Consider the following 20,695-nt stretch of genomic DNA (forward strand, 5'->3'; position numbering starts at 1 on the left):
CCACCTCGAACTCGCATTAATAAAAAAAGTTAAGAAAGCATTGTGTATTTGGTACATCTCAAGAGTTCCTTTGATGGTCATATTTATCGCAATAAATAGCAAGACAGTCACTGATGATTTCCAAGTACAGTGTGGTGTTATAAATTTCTCTCTCTGGCTATAAGGAGACCTTTCCCAAAGTGTTTTAAAGCCATCACATGTGAGCTGTGAGCATCACATGCAACTCGCTACACAGCTGTCAAAAGAGGATTTGGTGCTAGGCATTGGAAATCATTTCATTTTGACATTGGGCAAAATACATTCTGCCATGTCATGCGCTAGGATAGATACGCATGGTAACACAACAACAAGTTTTTAAAGCCACTTGAAGAATAAAGGTACCAATACTTTTTCACAATCCTGATGTATCATTTCTTGGTGAGTCTCTCCAAGTCTGAATATTCTTTTGGCAACTGTTTACATAAAATTAAAATTCAAGAATTTTAGAGACCCGTAAAAACTCCAAGACATCTAAGGCTTTGAAAATGCGCTATTCAGACTAAAGGCTTTTCAACGTATTCAACTATTTGCCTGAACTCTGTATGAAGGAAAGATGGAACAATAGTGGTGCTATAATTGCTATGTCGAAGAAAAACCAATGCAGGAATGAAAAAACAGACAGACACACACAAACATAGATGTTAAGAACTGGCTCATATATTAAATTGTTGATGAATATCTCGTAGCACGCACATTCAATGGCAATAAGATAAAATTGCAAGTGCCATCATTGATTTTTTTGTGGAGCACCAAAGAGAATAAAGTGCTAAGGAGAATATAAAAGAAAGAGAAAGATTACATTTATTGACAAACATTTGCAATGGAGGTTATCACTGTTAGTACAAGCAAAAAGAAAACATATAAACATTACTAGCAATGGACTCATCAAGCACAGTGATTGATACAGTCCTCAAGAAAAGACAAGTGTCAATTCTTAGTGAAAGCACATCATTCAACTACTGTGAAGGAATGCTTACATGGACAGAAACAATGAGATGGCTCAGAGTAATCAGGGAAAAAAATTCCAAAGAAAGGGTACTACACCCAACAGGCAATAAAAGTGTGGGATGAATAGAACAGATCACATCTTTTCATGCTCACAGAACATAAACTGAAGGTACAAGTCACACTCATGAAGGAAAATTCCTAATGGTACAGCCATTAACAAAGGCTATCACACATCTACAAATCCTAAATAGTGGAGGTGCAAATACAGCATTCCTTATCTACTAGTGGTACACATGTAGGCAGAGAAAGTAGAGAACAAAAGAGTTGCCAAGAATGAACTTCTCACGCCAGCTGCAAGGCACAGTACTAAACGCACAGCCTTTTTCAAAAGAAATGCAGTCACTATGTTACTGGTAGGAGCTGAATATAATATGTCTTGTGCGACTCCTGTTGCAGTCGTCAAAAGGTCAGAAAGTACTACTGGCTTCTTGCAGTTCTCCAGCCTTGCACGCTCCTTAATGAGAAAGCAGCATTTGTGCTCCTACAGGCGTCATTTCTTTTCCTAAAGGCTGTACATAAGACAGCATATGAAACTTTGTACAGTATGGCTCAGTAAAGGTCCACATGCGAGCACAATGTCCTTGGACAGTGTCCTCACAAAATCCACACCATGAAAACAAGCGAGGACTAGATACCGTGACAGTATGAATCAATGGATCTTTGTTCTTCACCTTGAGAGCTTGTTAATCCATTTTGATATATACAAATTGATTGTGTGGAATAAGCATCACTATGAACAACATGCTACCTGGTATTGATGCAGAGGACCGTAATTTAAAATAATCTTTTTCTATCAATCCATCTTCACTAAGGTGAATCCTATAGAACAGTGAAACCTTACGCAGACTACCTCATGCTTCAGGAGAGGAACAAGAACAAGAAGTACATAGTCGAGCAAAAGTGATAAATGAGTGCTTCAAGGTGTCTTTTTCAGGAACGATTAGAAAATGACAAAATGACGCAAACAGGTTCTTCTACAAATGCATCTATCTGTTCTTGACAACGTTGAGATACTGCTTAGCTCCACAACAACAAGGCACCCACATACTGGTTGTATCTGAGCACTCAAGTTTTTCCTATACTACCTGATAGAATTAAAGGGCCCCTCACCAGGTGTCACTATCTTGAGCATTAACGTGCATACAATGCATGCTAACAATCGTGTATGCTAACTATTACATCCCTGCGTGCCGCGGAATGAGCCTACATTTGAAACCAAACGCAGTTTACCCTTCTCCTCACGGGCACCGCACGCCCAGTCTGAGAGTCTGCGTCAATCACACAAGTGTGCCTACATACATGACCGTGTTGTGATGTCGATCATAGTGACGCGTGACTTCGAGGATTATAACATCAGTTATTTGCTTAATCTGTAAATCAACAGATGAATTAATGCTTGGAAAAATAATAAAACATATAAAATTAATGTCTGCATGTTTTTGTATTACTTTTGTACCATAGCAAGAGAGATGTGCTAGTGTTCTGTCTGTTTCCATACTTGCGTGTCAACAACATTTGACGGTTTGTGCACGTGACGATGTTGGCAACTTGCTGCCAGATATGGCAGCTCTCGAGAGGAAGCTGATGCGTCACGGCTGGGCAAACGTCCAGAAAAAGATCACTAATATTATTTTAAAGGCAATTATAAAGATTCGCTCACACCTCCTCCAATTAAATGCTTGGTTGTCATTTTTAGAAAAATGATTTAATGTACCTTTCTTGGAGCAGTGCAGGTTCGTGCCGCGGGCTTATTCAGGTGGTCTGTACTCGTTCTTTTGGGGGCAAGTCTGAGAGTCACTGCCTATATTCCTAGTTTTTCTATTGTACGATAGTTTTTCTATTGTACGATGCCCGGATTATACGACGGTTCTGCATGGTCCTCTCAAGGTTGTATAATCGGGGGTTCCACTGTACTTATCACGCCAATGAGTGGCTTTCTCTTTTCTTTCGTTTCCACTGGTGTACTGCCTGAAAATTTAGTGTCTCGGTGATGAGAGGGCTCGTCGAAGCACCCTAAGGCGTTCTTGGTAGGCAACACTACAGAGCACGCCGGTGCTATCTCGGAGGCCATGTGCAGCAGACGTAGCACTGTTTTAAACTGTTTCAAAGATTACATCATTTTACAGTTCTTTTGATCGCAGACGTACATATTCATTTTATTGGTTTAGCTCAATATGGGCAATTACAGTATTAGTACCGAGAATGCTCTCATGATCACAAAAGCAGCCAACAGCTGTTGATGGGTACAGCTGCTTGCGATGATGCTGCATGACAACATTGCAGAGGTGAGAGCATGCAATTTTTTGCTGATTTTCGCTGAGCTCCCTGCTGCCTGTAGTATAATAATATTTGGTTCATATGTTCACAGGAGCCTCTTCTAGAGATAGGCAACATTTTCTGACTATGTTCAAAAACTATGGAAAGGAAAAATTGTTATCTCCCTGACTGCAGCACAAAGCTTAAAGCAAACCTCTACGGGTTTCTCAGAAAGCTTTGCAGTTAAAGAATTCGCTTTGGTCCAATATTAGAACTACGTACAGTTAGCTTTACCGGTGCACATGTAGACATCTTAAAATATGTATGCCCTATCAGAAATTTTGCTTAGATGATAGAACTTGTCAAGATTTATTTGGCAAACATTTCACCGCAATTATTCTTAAAATTGGTTCATGATTAAACGAAACAGAAGGAATTGAAATGTGTGCTTCACTGCTAACATAGACACAGCTTTACCTTTACTAGTGTCTGCAAGCCAGATTTATTTCCTGCCTTCTTTGATGCCAGAGATGAGAAACCACATCACATGTGTACCACGAGCCCCAGTTTATCCGTTTTTTGTGTGTTTGAAATAGTTTTATGAAAAGAATCCTCCATTGTCAGCAATGGTGCTAATTCTAATTTCACCATCTTTGCCAATGGCTTCGTAGCGTGGAAAGCATGGCAAAAGTTTTGTATAATGCCCGTTCACAAAAGTCAGCTTCGCCACAGTACAGCAACATTATGCAATCAAACACGCAATGTACAGCGGTGAAGCATTTCTAGAATAGAGAGGGGCCGTTGCCACAGGACAGATGTACATGTTCGTCAATGATACATGTGCACACCTACATTACCTGTGACCTAACAAGCACCCAGACACCTTTTTCATTTAGATGCCGCCGTGAAAATTTGAGCCCTTGAGGGCAATGGAAGCCACGGTATTATTTTTTCGAGAATGCACAATGTTTTGGACATTGACTGTAATTGGTTGAGGGCTTATGCATATGACCTTGATTCCCCATCTAAATGCAGGAAAAGGCACACAGGCTTTCATTTAAAATCTGAGCCATTTTCGTGCCATCGAATGATTTCATAGTTTGCTAAATTGTCATTCCGCAACCAATGTACTATGCTTGTCTGTTGGCAATGCCCATACCTGGTGAGGGGGCATTTACCTTACAGGAATGTCAATTTAGCAAACAGTACATTTGGAGGAGATTAACAAGTTACGAAGATTGGCCTAACATTCAGGATTTATCCCGACTATCTCACTACAAACAGCAGAATTTTGAAGGCATAGTTGAGGGATGATCACTTCTCAATTTGTTATGCCTGCACATGAAGACATACCAAAGGAATATTTAAGACTCTGCCTAATATATGATGTGCACCTGCAAGTCTGGCGACCTACTCAGCGCAGTCATGGCACTTTCTTTTCATGTGTATCTTCAAATGAATAGCCCGGAGAAAGGACTTGGAGCAGATGGTGCAGCGGTATGGTCGCTCGCCTGAGTGGATAGGTAGGTGATACCTCAGATGGCTCCTATGCACAAAAGTCTGAGCGCACGAAGGGCAATGATATGGCCGCTCGCCTGAGTGGACACACAAATGATCATTCAGAATGGATTTCTGTGAGAATCTCTGAGGGCACAAATGACATTTAAACGGCCGCTCGCCTGTGTGCACACGCAGGTGTCTGTTAAGAGTGCCCTTTTGTGAGAAGCTCTTGGGGCAAAAATGGCATTTAAATGACCGCTCGCCTGTGTGAACTGTGACGCGCGTTGTTGGGTGAGATGGGTTTTCAGCTTCATAGTCATTGCAAGCATAGTGGTGGAGGTGTCCTTGCTGCAACTTTTCATCCTTGATAGTTGTCGGACATGATGAATGCTTTGATCCTGCACAATGGAAACCAAACTGCATTTATGAAATGCAAAAATCAGAACACACAGATGCTAGTGCTAATGATGAGCCATTTGTTAGTTCAGTAGTTCTCGAGGGTGACGTCAAATACATGAAAGAAAGCACTATTCTGATTTGCTGAATATTCCTATTCACTTCAGGAACCAATTAATTTTCCCCTCTGAAAAACGAATTTCACCATATTTATTGCGTCTTCACAATCACGAAAGAATGTAAACCTAGGGAATCGTGTGAGAATTTTCAATTCAGTGACTTCAAAAATTTACACAATGTGGACATACAAGAACTGTCTACAGGCATGTCAGGTATGAGAACATCAGATATTTCATGTACAGCATAAATGGAAAGCACCTATTTAGCTACTTCAAAAACATGGATGCAAAGAATTATCAAAAACAATAAAAATCGCAGGCACATGCTACACGACATACTCTCACTGACCCAGCCGTATATCTTACTCATCTTACTAAAAAAACTTTACATGTTACCCTTTAAACAATGTACAATCTACCTAACATTCAAACTTTAACCACAGGGCCAATCAGAAGCTCACTGATATAAATATTGCTCAAAAATAGAGAGTCAATTCATAACGAATACTGTTCATTCAATTACTGTGAAGGAATGCTAACATGCGAGACAATGACATGGCTCAAACAGATTCATAAAAGAAAAAGGCTCCTAGAAGGAGTACATGCGTTAGATTCAACAGGCAATGAAAATGTGAGATTAATACAAAAGACATCTTCTCATGCTTCCTGAAAAAAATACAGAGGGCACTAGTCTAGGCAGATGAAAGAAAATTCACATAGTTAGTACAGCCACTGGCAAAAGCTGTCACACATTTCTCAAATGCTACATAGTGGGGGTGAGAGTACAGTGTTCTTTGTCTACTAGTGATACATATGAGTAGGCAGAGAAAGTGAAGAACAACAGTGTTACCAGGAATGAACTTTTTATGCCGGCCATGAGGCACAAGACTAAACGCACAGCCTTTGTCAAAGGAAAGAGAGCTATTACACTATTGATGGCAGCTGCATAAGAAATGTCTTGTCAGCTATGTGCTGCGTTTGTCAAAGCATTAGAGAGTACTCACTCATCACAGTATTTCAATGCCGAGAACTATGCACAGATTATGAAACACTTGTGCTTTCACTGGCTTCAGTTCTTTTGAAAAAGGCTGCACAGAGGATATCTTACGAAACTTTGCAAACTAAGCCATTCCACGCCAAACATCCCAGACATTGCGCTCAACCCTCTCCGACTGAATAAAGTTGTGGTCAATCATTTCGATGCACAATTTGCCCTCAAACAATTTTTTCAATAAATATTTTTTTTCTGTCTCTTAAAAAGAAGACATAATTGACAAACTAGATGCACACAGAAATTGAGCTATCCATGCCCTTGATGTAAAAGGGGCTTTTGACAATGTGTCCCACGACATACTCCTTTACCATCTCAATCTCTACAACTATGGGGGGGAAAACATACAGCTACATTTGAGATTTCCTCACAACAGGTCCACAACCGTCAGATTAGGAAATCTTCGTTTGGAAAAATTCACATTGCCATCTGAAAGAACACCACAAGGCTCCATCATATCATCAAGGCTCTTCAACTTGGCGATGAGCTCACTACCTAAGCAAGTGAAATGGCTAAAGGGCATTAAACACTCACTTTATGCAGATAACCTCAGAATTTGGACCACTGGCAGATCTACTGGGACCCAACACGATGGGCAGCAAGAAGCAGTACACATCACTGAGCAATACAGTTGAACCCACTTATAACAATAATCAAATGCCACAAAAATTCCATTGTTATTACCGATAATTGTTATAACCAGGTTGCATGAAAAAAATCAAGATAGAGGGATCACAGAGCTGATCTTAGCAAACTATAATGGCGGGGATGCCAGTGCCCCTCCCCACTATATCCCCACCACCTTCCTCCATCTGGCTGCCGATTGTGCTCACTCGTTTAACTGCTGCCTGGGCACTCTGATGACGTGTAACAAGCCGCAGCTGTGGGCGTTAAAGAATGGCACTGCTATAACTGCAAAGAGGGGTCATGGGTGGCAAGTGATACGCGAGCACCACTGAGGTAGCGCTTTGGTGGGCCCAAAAGGGGCCTTTTAAAGAATGTGGAGGTTGCCGCTCGTCGAGAAATCCAGAAGTCAGCTTGAGAAATCCATTTGTGGTCAGAGGGGTCGAAGGGCCACGGGAGAGAGGTGCGCAGAAAAGGCTGGAAAATGAGCGTGCGGCTATCGTTTGAGCAGCAGGCCATCGTGCAACAGCTCAAATTTCTCGTTTTCTTTTTTTCTTTTCAAGGACTTCGCATTTCACTACCTTTCAGCTCGGACACAAAGCAGCCAGACTTCATCGTTATAACCAATAGTGTGGCATCGGGGCATGGTAGTAAACGGGTTATTTCACAATGCAAAACATACAAAAGTGGACGGTGCAGCAGCTCCTCACTGTTATAACCGATATATTGTTAAAACCGGTATCGTTATAAGTGGGTTCGACTGTAGCTCGAAGCATGCGGGCTTTCCTGCACACCAGAGAAATCGGAGCTATCGGTATTAACGGCGAGAAATTGGAGTGTCGCCCTCTTGTGAGTGACGTCATGGCCAGGACGCTGCTTGCTCCAGCTTACTTGGCTGGCTCGCGCGCTCGTTCACTTCGTGCGTGCATTCACGGAGTATTGGGCAGGCAAGCCGTATTTCCTCAAAGATGGTTTGGTTGCTTTCTGTTGTCACATTTAAACTGCAGTTTCTTTTTCGAAACTGTGTGAATCATGAAAATTTGCTCCTGGAATATTGTAAGCTATGTAGAGTTGCAGGAGTCTCCTGCTTTTGCAATGCAGAGGTGTGCCACGTCTGTCCATGAATTCTGCGTAAAAAGAATGTCTTCAAATTCTGCGTGGGAAATTTTGCATGCAGCTTCGCTAAATACGTAACATATATTTCGTGCTTAGTTAAAGCAGACATTTTGTTTTAAACGGAATAGCAATCTTGGTATTTGGTGTCAACTTTATATTAAATCAGTACTTTAGAATAGGATAATGCCTGTGAAGCTTTCCTCAAACTTATTGCTCTGGTGAGTTCTTCTATTCAGATGTGGGCACTGTAATAATGCATTGAAAGAAGAGCTAGGTGCACATATTGTATGAAAAAAAAATTGCTACTACTTTCAGCGTTCTCTGAAACAGCCAGCCAGAAAATGCATTGTTCATGGCAGTTAATACGACTGCGTGGCATGTATGGTATAGCAATTGCCTAACATATCTAAGCCACAACAAGAGATGGAAGATCTCGCAGTGGCCTGCAGCACGGCATTTATCGACAATATGGCAGACACCTCCTGCAATAAAAGCAACAAACTGTCGTTATGGCGAGACCCACATTGCTGGTGAAACTCATTCGCTCACTACAACTATGAACTGAAACCATGAAGCAGTTCTGTACAGCACCAATTGGAATGTATGTAGTGTCCTCGAGGCACTAGAGAGCCACTTATGCTGCCTGGAAGAGGAAGACCTAACTGCCGACTGCATCACGGTGTCTCACACTGCACTGGTGTTTAATTTTACAAACTGAAAATAATTCACTTTGTCACATCATGAAAGACTAGTTCATATACCCGCCTCATAAAGAAGGCGCTATATGCAAGCCTCATTTGAATTCACTTTGATTTTTTTTATCTCCTTCGGTGAATGCTCATGTCTTCAATATGTCCCATACCACTAATGAATGAAGCTTTGGCTTCACGCTGGCTGGAGCCATGTGGTCTAAAAGGCACACTTCGGCACAGATTGGCCAGCGCAACAAGGTGAACATCCTCATTTGCAATGCCTGCAATAATGCCATGGGACTTTCATCCACCGCATCGACGATAAATCTCTTCCAGATGGGAGCTTATAACACCTGGGAAGAGTTAATCGAAGTACAAAAGGTGAACCAACTAGAAAGATTGAAGCAAACTAAAGTGGGACAAGCTCTTCTGAAGAATCAGGGCTACAGAGTGGAAAAAGAAGCGCACATGCCTCAGCATATCCCCCCCAATATCAAGGATAAAATACATGTATGCAACATGCATACGAACATGCACCCAGAACATGACAAGGGAAGAAGAGCAAAAAAATTGGCACTAACACAGACAACCGAATTCATTCGTGACAAAAAGAGCATACGATACACGGATGCTGCTAAATACTGAGCAAGCACATGTAGCTAGTGCGGTGGACAAAACTGGCCACGAGATGACAACAGCTTCGACATATGCGAAGGATACAACTACCCCAGAAGAACTTGGCGTAGTGTTAGCAACCACGACAAGTGCTTCACCAGTCACCGTTGCGACAGATTTACAGGAGGCGTGCCGAAGATTCAATAGAAATATCAGCACATCAGCGCTCTAAATTCTATAAAAGCGTGAATTTGAATAAGCAAGTATCCTCTGGATGCTGGGGCATGAATCCATTGCAGGAAAAGCTGAGTGCTTCTTCAGTTTCTTACATTCGACTCTTCGGCAGAAGGCAAGTTTATCCTGAAGGTTGCATCACATGCCGAGTGCATGGGATTCGCGGGTCATCTTTCTGCCGCATCTATTTCGCAGCACGTAACGAACATTGCGAATGGCGAGTATACTGCTGTTTTGTCATATCTTAACTGGAGTGCCTGCGCTCTTATACTGACGACACTGTATGGTGGCTGCATGCATGCAAACAGCTATTTGAAAGCATGTTTACCACCCATGCCAACCAGTGCCTGATGCTCACAAAAAAAAAAAAACAGCTCTTGGAAGATCACAGCTGCATCGAGAAATGCGTCAACTCGAACATTGCTTTCCTCAGAGGTTTAACTTGAGCAGCTCAAGGAGGGCGTCTACTGGGGCACTACATGGAGCAGAGGAAGGGGAGTGTGTTCACAATGATCGAGCAGCTAGGCAAGCCAACATTCTTTCTGACCCACAGCATGACCAAACTTCACAATGAGTGCCTGCTCGAATTCATCGAGAGTCAAAGAGCTAGTCGAGGTGTGCCGCCGTAGGGTGAATGTCATAGCCAGCTACCAGCAAAAGGCCTTGCATAACTTTGATTCCCAGACCAAGTGACATATGCATAATTTTCTTGGTTTATGAATAAACTAGGAAGGCCTTCGTCTTCATGGGACGTGCTTGTCTTCTTGACTATATATATATATATATAAATAATCTTTGATTACGGTTGTCAAGTTCATTAAAAATGTAAATAATTACTTTATTTGTGAATCTGTTGACCACACAGTCGTGAAAATTCTGTCTGCCAAGCCACTTGTGCAAGCAGTATTTCTGGAGCTAGTGCAACTATGATGGCGCAGTACATATTTCTCTAAGAGCACAGCAGCAGGAAGTTCCTCCACACATTTCAATAAAAAAATAAATAAATAAATAAGTAAGTAAGTAAGGTAAGTAAATAAAGCAAGCAAGCAAATAAATAAATAAGTAAGTAAAGCAAGCAAGCAAGCAAATAAATAAATAAATAAATAAATCCTTTATTCAACACTGTTTCAAGCTGCTGGGAGTAGCAGCTGCCAAGGGGAGGGAATAGGAAAGAGCAATTTCTTTTTTTGCATCCAGCATATTTTTAAGGCACTGCATGTAGTACTCTATTTTTGTAGGTGTTTTTTCAAAACCTAGGTTTCACCCACCACAGCAACATACAGATCGCTGCAAGAGTCAGAAAAAATTTTTACCTGCGAAAATAGTTTGTGAGGGCAAGCATCGAACCAAAATCACTGACCACAATTTTTTGGAATTGAACTGGAGAGGGTTGGGCACAATGTCTAGGACGTTTGGCATGGAATGACCCCAGTATGGCTCATATCTCAATAGACTTGCACATGCTACCACAATGTTCACACAACTCACAGCAAGTAAAAAGGGAGCACTAAATGAGATGACAGTACGAATATATAACTTTTCTTTCATCTTGAGAACATCTTAATGCATTTAGGTACATACGAATGGATTACAGTACAACAGTACCCTGGCACTGAAGAACAGGAGATTCCTAAGGACACCTGCAGAAAGAGTGGTGCTGAAGACAAGTTCACCTTCCCACAAATGCAGTGCAGAGAATAAGTGCCTAGAGTAAGGCCTCAAAGTGACAAGCCAATATATTTCAACAAGTAATAACGAATGGAAGAAATGTTACAGGTATTGCCCAGAATGAAGCCTGGAATAAGCATTGCCATGAACAAGGTGCCACACAATTCAAATTGGTCTTTTCCTACCAGTCCAGCTTCACTACACTGAATCTTATGGCATGATGCAGTCCGACACAGGTTACATTGAGTTTCAAGAGGGGTAAAAAACACATATACATTGTCAAGCTGAAGTGATAAATGAGTGTGTCAAAGAGTCCTTTATTTAGGATATCCGCTACTAACAAAATGATGTAAACTTGAGACAAGATTGCAGATTGCTTCGGACATTCAAAATATTGCGCACAGCAAAGGAGTGATCGCTGTAGAGAAAAGGATGCTAACAAGATTATAAAATAGGTTTTTCGATGAGTGCAGCCATATGAAGTCTTGAGAAGTTGGAAATGCTGTTGATCTCCAAAACAAGGCATCCACATACTGGTCGTACCTCTACACACAGGTCTTTCCTATAATTGAGAGCATTATATTTACAACTAACAATATGCAGTTAATAGAGAGTTTTAGAATTGGGGGCGTAAGGCTCTGGGCCCCCAAGCCGCGTTGCGTCGGTTGCTCTTGGGTCTAGGTGAGCAGCAGAGTTTGAGGATTGGGTCGAACGCAGACAGCGTTGGGTTGAGCGCTCGGGGCGCCGCAGTGTGGAAAATAGAAAGGTGCTTGAAAGAAAAAAAAAAAAAATGAACCTCTTTTTTTACAAGTGAAAACAAACAGAATGCATTTTTGAGCAAAAAGAACGAACAATAATATGTAAGAAACTGTGTTAGTACCGGTTAGCATTACAAATTAAGTGTGCGATTCTAAGCCAAGCAAAGCCAATCGAAGCCAAGTGCTCTTAGTTGGTGTTTTCTTGTGACGCGCTGCGAAAAAACTGCGAGTTCACCCGCGTGAAATGGCGAAAATCAGTCGAAGTAAATAAAGTTTGCTCTGCGACCATCTGCTGTACGCCATCGCTGTCACCCGCGAGGGCGGCCCAAGACGGCTTGGGGGCCCATGCTAGTTTTAGATTCTTGGGTCTTGGGTTAACGCGAACGCAAGGACCCAAGACTGGCTTGGGTTCTGCGCATGCGCACTTGTAGCACACAATTTTCTTGGGTCCCCAAGCCGCTTGGGCCCCCAATTCTAAAACTCTCTAATGTTTCTAATGAACAATGTAGATGTCTCTTAAAGGGCCTCTCACCAGGCCCCGTAAATTATTTTGCTTACACCCCAGAACTTGTAACGTGACCGAAGGGCAATGCTCCACTGGAGGAATTTTTCAAATATGTTCATATTAACCCTTTAAGTGGCAGTTCCACAATATTGCTGACCTAACAAGACTTCTGCAACAAGATAATTCATATATTACTCCGTGCCTTTCAATTTGTGCTTATTTAGGTACCTGCTCAACACTAGGCTTCACAAAAATGTTCACAGTGAGGAGCAGCAGATGTTTTGCTGACAAAACTTGCTGGCTTTGCGGTTCTTTGCTTAGCGTATGTAGTGGTCATACTCGTGGCAATGTGAGAATTATTTCCTTTCTCTAAGCAACGTCTCAATTTCGATCTACATAGAGATGCGTCTGCAGAACGCACATTGAAATTGTCAGTTTTTTTTCTATTAGACATCCTGTATGCAGTGTACAATGACTCAACAAAATTATTGAGACACCAATTAAAGGCTGAGGCACGTTCTTAGTGCTGTGTACCAGGCATACTGCCTTCCAGGGCCTCAATGAATTGCAGGCAAAAATTATTTAGTCAACACTGCATTCACATGAAGAAGAGCATCAATTACATATTTAAATGACAATTTCTTGCGAAATAAAAAAATCTCTTGGGCGCAGCTGTCGCACACCCTGCCATGTGAGCTTCTAGCAACTCCGATAATATTGCCTCTAACCAGGCGTAAACAATATGCACAACACAGAAATTTCACTCGTTCTGACCCATTCATAGCTTTATTCAATTGGCAATAATGCAGCTGATCAAAACATAGACCATAAAACATCAAAGCAATCACCAGGCAACAAAAATGTCCTTTAGTCGACCTAGCTGGTGGACATGTTCCACGATGTAATCATCATTCCTGTAGGCTAGGCAAACTCGCACTCCTTCAACAACACCAGAAATCTAGAATTTTGTACTAATCCTCGTTACTGACAACAAAGCACAAAGTAAGACAAAGAGTTTTGAAAAACACCTCTATGTGAGAAAATCTATATGGAGCGAAGCCAAGTCTACATCAGATTGCCTGAAAATGCCTAAATGAAATGCCTGAAGAGGTTGTGGCTGGTTGCCTAACATCAGCAGGAAAATAATCCTTCAGTTTTCCTCCGGCTAGTATTTACCAAAGACGCCATTGTTGTCTTTGATAGAGAGGTGCTTCTGGTTTAACATGTTCGTAAAGTAATGTGTTTTTGTGTTCGAGGAGTGCATAAAACCTGTTTGTTCTTTTCATCATTAATATTACACTAAAAAACAGTGTGCTGCTGGCTTCCATTAGCAAGCACTACAAAACACCATTCTTGCACCGTAGATTTGCCATTAACCTGGTAGCTCAACAGCATGGTTGACATACTGAAACTCACTCAGTTTTTTGGGGGAAATGTTTTTATATTTTAATTAGCAGGTATTTGTACATCACAAAGAAAGAATGAAGCCATAAGTGCATTCTAGGCCACATCTTACATGTCTTCCCACTTGAAAGATTAAAAAGAGATAGAATGAATTGAATGTGTCAGATTAGCGTGTTGCCAGGAACCAAACTTCACAGCCAAAATAGACGTCTCATTTACCTCGACTAGTGCCCGCAAGTCATATTCCTTCCCTCCCATTTCTGGTACTGGAGCTGAGGTACCGTATCACATGCACATCATGAGTACAGCCTCCTTTTTTATTTTTCTTCATTGTCTTTCACAGCATGGTACAACTTCCTGTGGTAGTTTAGCGCGTTCTGCATTTGATGCTTTACCAAAGTCACAGGCGATAATGGATGATGCTGCGGACGGTGCATTCATCCTAGAGGCGTTTATGCATGTGACCTTTATTTTCCAGCAGGAAGTAGGGTTCACGCAAGAGGAGAGTTTGCTAAATAACTGACATTGCATGAATAACACACCCTGCTTGTCTGTTAGCAATGCTTAAACCTGGTGAGAAGCTATTTAACTCACAAGAATGTTCACTTAGACAGCAGTAAATTTGGAGGAGACCTACAAGTCATGATCTTGGGCTGGACATTTGAATTTTACCAGGACTATTTTCCTGCAGGCTAGAGTCTTTTCAAGGCACAGTTGATGGATGATCGCTATTAAATTTGTTATGCCTTCATACAAGGGAATACAGTAATATCATTAGAACAAACCTCCCTACCACTTGTTAGCTTATGTCGGAATGTCCTGCCAAGTTGCTTCAAAGTTAAATATATAATAACACATCACAACACTTGCTTCCTAATGCACCAGAATGCCATGCAGTACACAGCAGCTATGTACATTCATGCATCAGACTAAGTGTTGCACAATGCACACCTGCATGGCTAGTGACCTACTCAGAGTTGTCATGGTTATGTGTTTTCATGTGTCCCTTTAACTAATGGCCCACACAAAGCACTTGGAGCAGATGGTGCAGCAATATGGCCGCTCAAATGTGGAGGCGCAAGTGTCTCTTGAGGTTGCAGCTTTTCACAAAAGTCTGAGGGCACCTGGGGCAGCAATATGGCCGCTTGCCTGAGTGAATGCGCAAATGACTCTTCAAGTTGGATCTCTGCGAGAAGCTCCGAGGGCACGAGGGGCACTGATATGGCCGCTCACCTGTGTGTATGAGCATGTGCCTTTTTAGAGTGCCCTTTTGAGAGAACCTCAGAGGGCATAAAGGGCACTGAAATGGCTTCTCGCCTGTGTGGATGCGTAGGTGGTCCTTGAGATGGGCCTTTCCGAAGCAGCTCTGAGGACAAAAATGGCATTTAAATGGACGCTCGCTTGTGTGGACAGCGATGTGTGTTTTCAGATATGATAACCTTCCAGTTTCATAGTTGCAGAAGTCACAGCGGTAGAGGCGTTTCTGCTGCGACTTGTCATCCTCGGTAGTTGTCGGGGAAGATGAATAACTTGATTCTGCATAAGAAAAGCAAGAGCACCCTTACAAAATGCCAAGATCAGAACAGAAGGATGCTAGTGCTAATGATGAGCATTTTGTTCACTCACTAGCTGGAGAAGGTGATCTTGGAAAAGATGAAACAAAGCCTGGCTGGTCGACCTTTCAGATTTTCTCAATGATTATATATGATTGCTTGTTTGTGGAATCCAAACAAACTTTCACAAAACAAAGTTTTGTGTAACGATATTTATGAAAGTTAGAGGAGTTAATGTGTAGCACCTGCTTCTGCTTCTTTAGTCAAAATAGCAAAGTCTTCATGCTAAGCTATCATGGTGCAAAAAACATCACATCTTTGACATAAATTAAATAAAAGAACACACATACTACAGTATTGTAAAACAATTTGTCAAAGTTATGTTCACAGTGAAAACTTATAAATGCAAAGTACACGTATAGTATACCTTTACACTGAGCCCACAAAAGGAAGTCCCTTTTCTTCTTGATAGCATGTACCCTCATACAATTTTTTAGAAGGAAGCACGTTTGTAAAATAAAGTCTCGAATCTCTTGGATAAGCATGCTTTGTTAATACAAGTATTTTGCTATATTATGCTGGTATTTTTCAATCTGAGCTATTTACTACACACTTGATGCTTAGAACACACAGCAATGTACAAAAATTATTATCATTGCATCGTGTGGGAAAATGGTGCTTCAGCATTTCCTCTTGCTTATTTTCATCGCTCCAGTTGCTTCAATCTGTCACTCTTTGTTCTGCTAAGCATGAAAGACATCAGTAATCAAAAAACAAGTACATGGATCAATAATGAACACTCAACAATAGGATGATGCATACTTCGCAAAGAGGTCAACCAGGTATGCCGTCACGCAATGCACGTGATAACTTAGCACGAACAAGCAATGCACTCCATCAATGAACTCCACGGTCATACCCAATGTGGAGAATGCAACTAACAATGTGCCATCGTATACCATCGTTCTTACAAGGCAAAATAATACAACACAACAGGCATTGCACTGCATAAAATAAATTGTCTAAGGTATCCTTCCAGTAGCCCGTACAGTGTATAAATGGGCCACTGGTCTTACCGTGCTCATGTCCAACCATATTTTTTATTTTAACCAAACAGGCGCATTAATGCATGGTATGAACATAGGAAGCAAAGCACAGTTAATTGTTGGAGGTAATGAACAGAAACACACATGCTGTGAAGTAATTTCTGTGCTTAGGAACTGCCAGTATCAGTGGCTGCATCATAACATTCATAACATGCATCACAGCATTCTGCTAAATGTCTTGATCCTGATAAATATTTCACAGGGAGTGCATTCATTGGCAGTAGTGAAACAGCTTTCACAGTGCTACCACAAAGTTATCTTGGAGCATGCAACACAATTACAGTCGAAAACACTTAACAATATATTGGATATAACAATTAGTAGCCATGGCACACTGAATTTCTGTGTTCTATGGTAAATTAAACCACTTACTGCAATGTTTCCATGACACATTAGTGGTTACAACAATCAAATCTGGCTACTGGGCATCTGTGCAGAAAGAAAAAGGAAGGCGATAACCTGAAAAAGAAAAAAATTTAGCAGAAGCCATCTCACAATGACTGTCGATGATAATGCGATTAGCATTCAAGCAATGTGGCAACACACAGTATTACTGTGTGTTCTTTAGAATCTGTACTTGTAATTATGAGACTTCTGTTTTTTCAGCTACATGTGACGTGTTCTTTCCAGTATCGGGCCACTTTGCTATGACACTCACATGCCAAGGTTGTTCATCAACATGACAGCATGGCGATGACCTTATGACGACGATGAAATTACAAAGAAGGAATGACGTCAATAGAACTACCAGGATGGTAATGCAATGATAGCACGACGACAACAATATGACCTTTCTGAAGTGATGAGGATAGTATAATGATGACATGACGACGACAGCATCGGAACATTAGGATGATTACAAGTGCACAACAGTGGTGCGACGACATGACGATGACAACCTATAATGACAACGGCATGACTACAAATGACAGCAACTATCTGAAGACGGTGCAATGAAGACAGTGGCATGACAGCGGCAGCAGAATCACAGTTTAATGACGATAGCACGATTACCGATAAAATGACGAGGAAGGAATGACGTTGATAGAACGACAAAGGCCGTATGACATTAAAGGCATGATGACACTGGTATGACTGCTGCGTGACGACAGCATGACAGATATCTAGTTATGTGGACAGATAGGCTCAAATCAGCTGAAGTGAGCAAATAGCACTAATCAAATTAAACATCGAGCTGCTGCACCCACTTGCATGTCAAGCATGCTACGCACTTTCTCCAAATTGCCAGGCTTGCGTGTCAACCTCCTATCTCCCTTCCACACTTCCAAAACACGAGTCCATTGTGCTGACTGGTTTCAGCACTGTCAATTATTGCTTCAAAGGCGTAGAAGAGAGACCGGAGAGAAGCACGCGAGGCTGGCAATACAGCACACAGGCAGCTGCAGCAAAAGTGTGTGACATGCAAGCAGCATCAGTGGCAGCTCATGGTTCTAATGCATTGGCATTCTTTGGGCACTTCACACACTTTTCGGCGGTTATCTATCTTTGTATCTAACCGTTTTCCCATCTACATGCGTCACTGGGTAGTTTTTGGCTGGATGGCTAACACATCGGGCTGCTGTGCTGAGGTAACAGTGTTTGAAGCCAACCACAGGACAAACTTGGCTCACTGAATACGTGGCAATGTGTATATACCTGCCGCCCTTCAATGAACCTCTTACAAGGCAACAAGGGTCACTATAGAGGCGGGAATGGGTAAGCACTGCTGTTTGAAGAAACTCCGATGTTGACTTGGAGCACTCCGTAAATGCCTCTCTGTCTGTGCTGGTCTCCAGTGGACCTCTTTGATGCCAACTTAGGCAAGAGTGTATGCGTCATTAGGTGTGTGCTGCTCTTCAATGAACACCTTTGACGCCAACTTGGGTAACTATGTATCTGACACTGGAAATGTGCTGCAATACAATGACAAAAAACTTTCCTTAAATTTCTCCGATGCCGAGCGGAATTGAACCCACGTCACAAGGGTTCATCAAGCATACCAACCTGATGCATTTGTAGGCTGCACCACAAATGCACGGGATATGCGCAGCTCTTCAATGAATGTTTCGCCAACTTGGGTCGCTGAGTATGTGCCACTGTGTGACAAGCGAGAGAACAACTGTTAGCATTCGAAAGCACCGGCACGCCACACTTCTTGTCTCGGAGGCCACGGGTGGATTTCTTGGCCACATCACTAGATGGTAAAGAGTGTCCAGAAAGAGCGCGAGGAAGAAGCTTGGTTGCCACATGATGCGTTTCCACAGTGTTTGCACACCACTACAGTTGAGCCCGCCTATAACGAACCTGAGTGTCACACGGAATTCGTTCGTTGTATCTAGAAGTTCATGATATGTGGGCCACACACATAAATTGACATCAATGAGAACAAAAACTTATTGAAAAAAAAAAAAAAACGTTGTTTGTCTACCTCTCCAGAGCACATCCAATGACGGCGGTTTCAAGCTTGTTCAAAGCTGCAATGTGTTCGTCATCCAAGGCCTTAAAATACACAAGATTTCTAAGTGCCTCAATATGGCTCACTGCTGTGGTCGTGCTTATGGGTGCTGGTTCCGATGGATCGCTGTCGTCGTCCAATGCTTCGGCATCGCTTGATGCCCGCGCTTCCCGGATGGCGTTCTCGTCGCAAAACGACTCCGCAACTTCAGCAGCGTCGTCTACATCAACAAAATCTTGCCAATCAAGATTGCAGCCAGCCAGGTTAGCGTCAACAACGCGTCGCCACAAGTCGTCATCAGGCTGGCTTTGTTGAGTGTCTTCAATGCCTTCTTCAGGTGTGTCGGCGAAGCCGGCCTTGCGAAAACAATTCCGGATGCATTCGGGTGTCACTTCCATCCACGCCACTTTGATCATTTCGACCGCCGTGTACAGCGAGACCTGCAGAGGCACTTTGGCAGGGGGGGCGATGAACTGCAATCAGCATCCACTGCACAACACGGCGCCTGTAGGCCGGTTTAAATGACCGCATTACGCCCATGTCCAGCGGTTGCGCTTATGACGTTACATTTGGCGGAAGAAAAAGCAGCTCAACTGCCGTTAAGACAGCTTGGACATGGTGCGTGGTACAGTTGTCGAGAATCAGAACTTGTGCCTTTTCTTCGCCATGCTCCTGTAAAAATCAATTAGCCATTCCGCGAACAACTCGCATTTCATCCACGACTTCGAGTTATGCCTGTACCGCACTAGTACATATATACGGAAGCAATGCGGCCTCTTTGATTTGCCGATGACAAATGGCAAGCATCGATCGCTTCCATCCATGTTGGTGCATAAAAGCACAGTTATGCGAACTTTGCTGTGCTTGCCACCAGCACATGTGTCACCCTTCATAGCGTGCGTTTTGTCAGGCAGCATTTGATAGAATAGGGCCGTTTCATCGGCGTTATGTACATCCCTTTCAGCATAACTTGATACACAAGCCAAGCTTTTAGCCATCCACATGTTGATGTCTTCGTCACTTACCGATGCTGATTCGCCGTTGATGGACTTGAAAATAATTCCGTGGCTGAGCTTGAAGCGATGGAGCCAGCCATTGCCAGGGGAAAAATCTTGGAAGTCCAGGAGAAACGCTAAGTTCTTTGCTTTGAACAACATCAGTGGCCCCCTGATGGGAAAATTGCGTGCTCGAGCATCAAGGAATTACTTTAGAAGCGAGTCTTCAACGTCTGCATATGTGGCTTTCTGTAGGCGCTTCCTTGTCGTGGAGTCCATGGCGGCACTCTTGTAAATTTTGTCCTTCTCTTTCAGCATCGTGGATATTGCCAATTTCGACAAACCATACTTTTTCACCAGTTCGTGGTTTTTCGCGCCTTGGGAAAGGTTTTCCAAAATCAACAGTTTCGCGGCCAAGTCCAAAGCTTTCGCTTCACTGTTGAAGTAGACACTGGCGAATCCGCCATCTCGGAGAGGCACGGGAGCACACCAGTAGAAAACAACGCCGACAACGCTAGCACAACCACCACAACCACAAGCAAGAAAAAGACAGTCGAGCAGTCATGTGAAGCGCGGCGGCGCGGCGTTCAGTATTTTTCTT

At 42.5% G+C, this 20,695-nt stretch overlaps 1 protein-coding gene across 1 annotated transcript; it reads right to left on the bottom strand.

Moving 5' to 3' along the window:
• Positions 1–817: 817 nt before the first annotated feature.
• Positions 818–19,515, bottom strand: LOC126526262 (uncharacterized). Its single transcript, XM_072284069.1, has 5 exons — positions 19,073–19,515; positions 17,956–18,044; positions 15,051–15,545; positions 6,791–6,864; positions 818–5,220 (listed from the first exon to the last, which is right to left on the bottom strand). The coding sequence occupies exons 1-5, from the start codon at positions 19,513–19,515 to the stop codon at positions 4,714–4,716; spliced, it is 1,608 nt and encodes a 535-aa protein (XP_072140170.1). The 3' UTR covers positions 818–4,713.
• Positions 19,516–20,695: the final 1,180 nt, after the last annotated feature.

The sequence above is a fragment of the Dermacentor andersoni genome, chromosome 8, assembly GCF_023375885.2.
Source record: "Dermacentor andersoni chromosome 8, qqDerAnde1_hic_scaffold, whole genome shotgun sequence".
Taxonomy (NCBI): domain Eukaryota; kingdom Metazoa; phylum Arthropoda; class Arachnida; order Ixodida; family Ixodidae; genus Dermacentor; species Dermacentor andersoni.

Bases quoted from the DNA above. Each gene is read 5' to 3' on its own strand.
- LOC126526262 (XM_072284069.1), bottom strand. From the start codon at position 19,515: ATGATCAAAGTGGCGTGGATGGAAGTGACACCCGAATGCATCCGGAAT. The intron at 18,045-19,072 runs GTAGACAAACAA...CTTTTGCTGCAG, and splicing joins ATTGGATGTGCTCTGGAGAG to CTGCCTGTGTGCTGTATTGC. The intron at 6,865-15,050 runs GAGCGGCCATAT...TCACTTGCTTAG, and splicing joins ACACTTGCGCCTCCACATTT to GTAGTGAGCTCATCGCCAAG.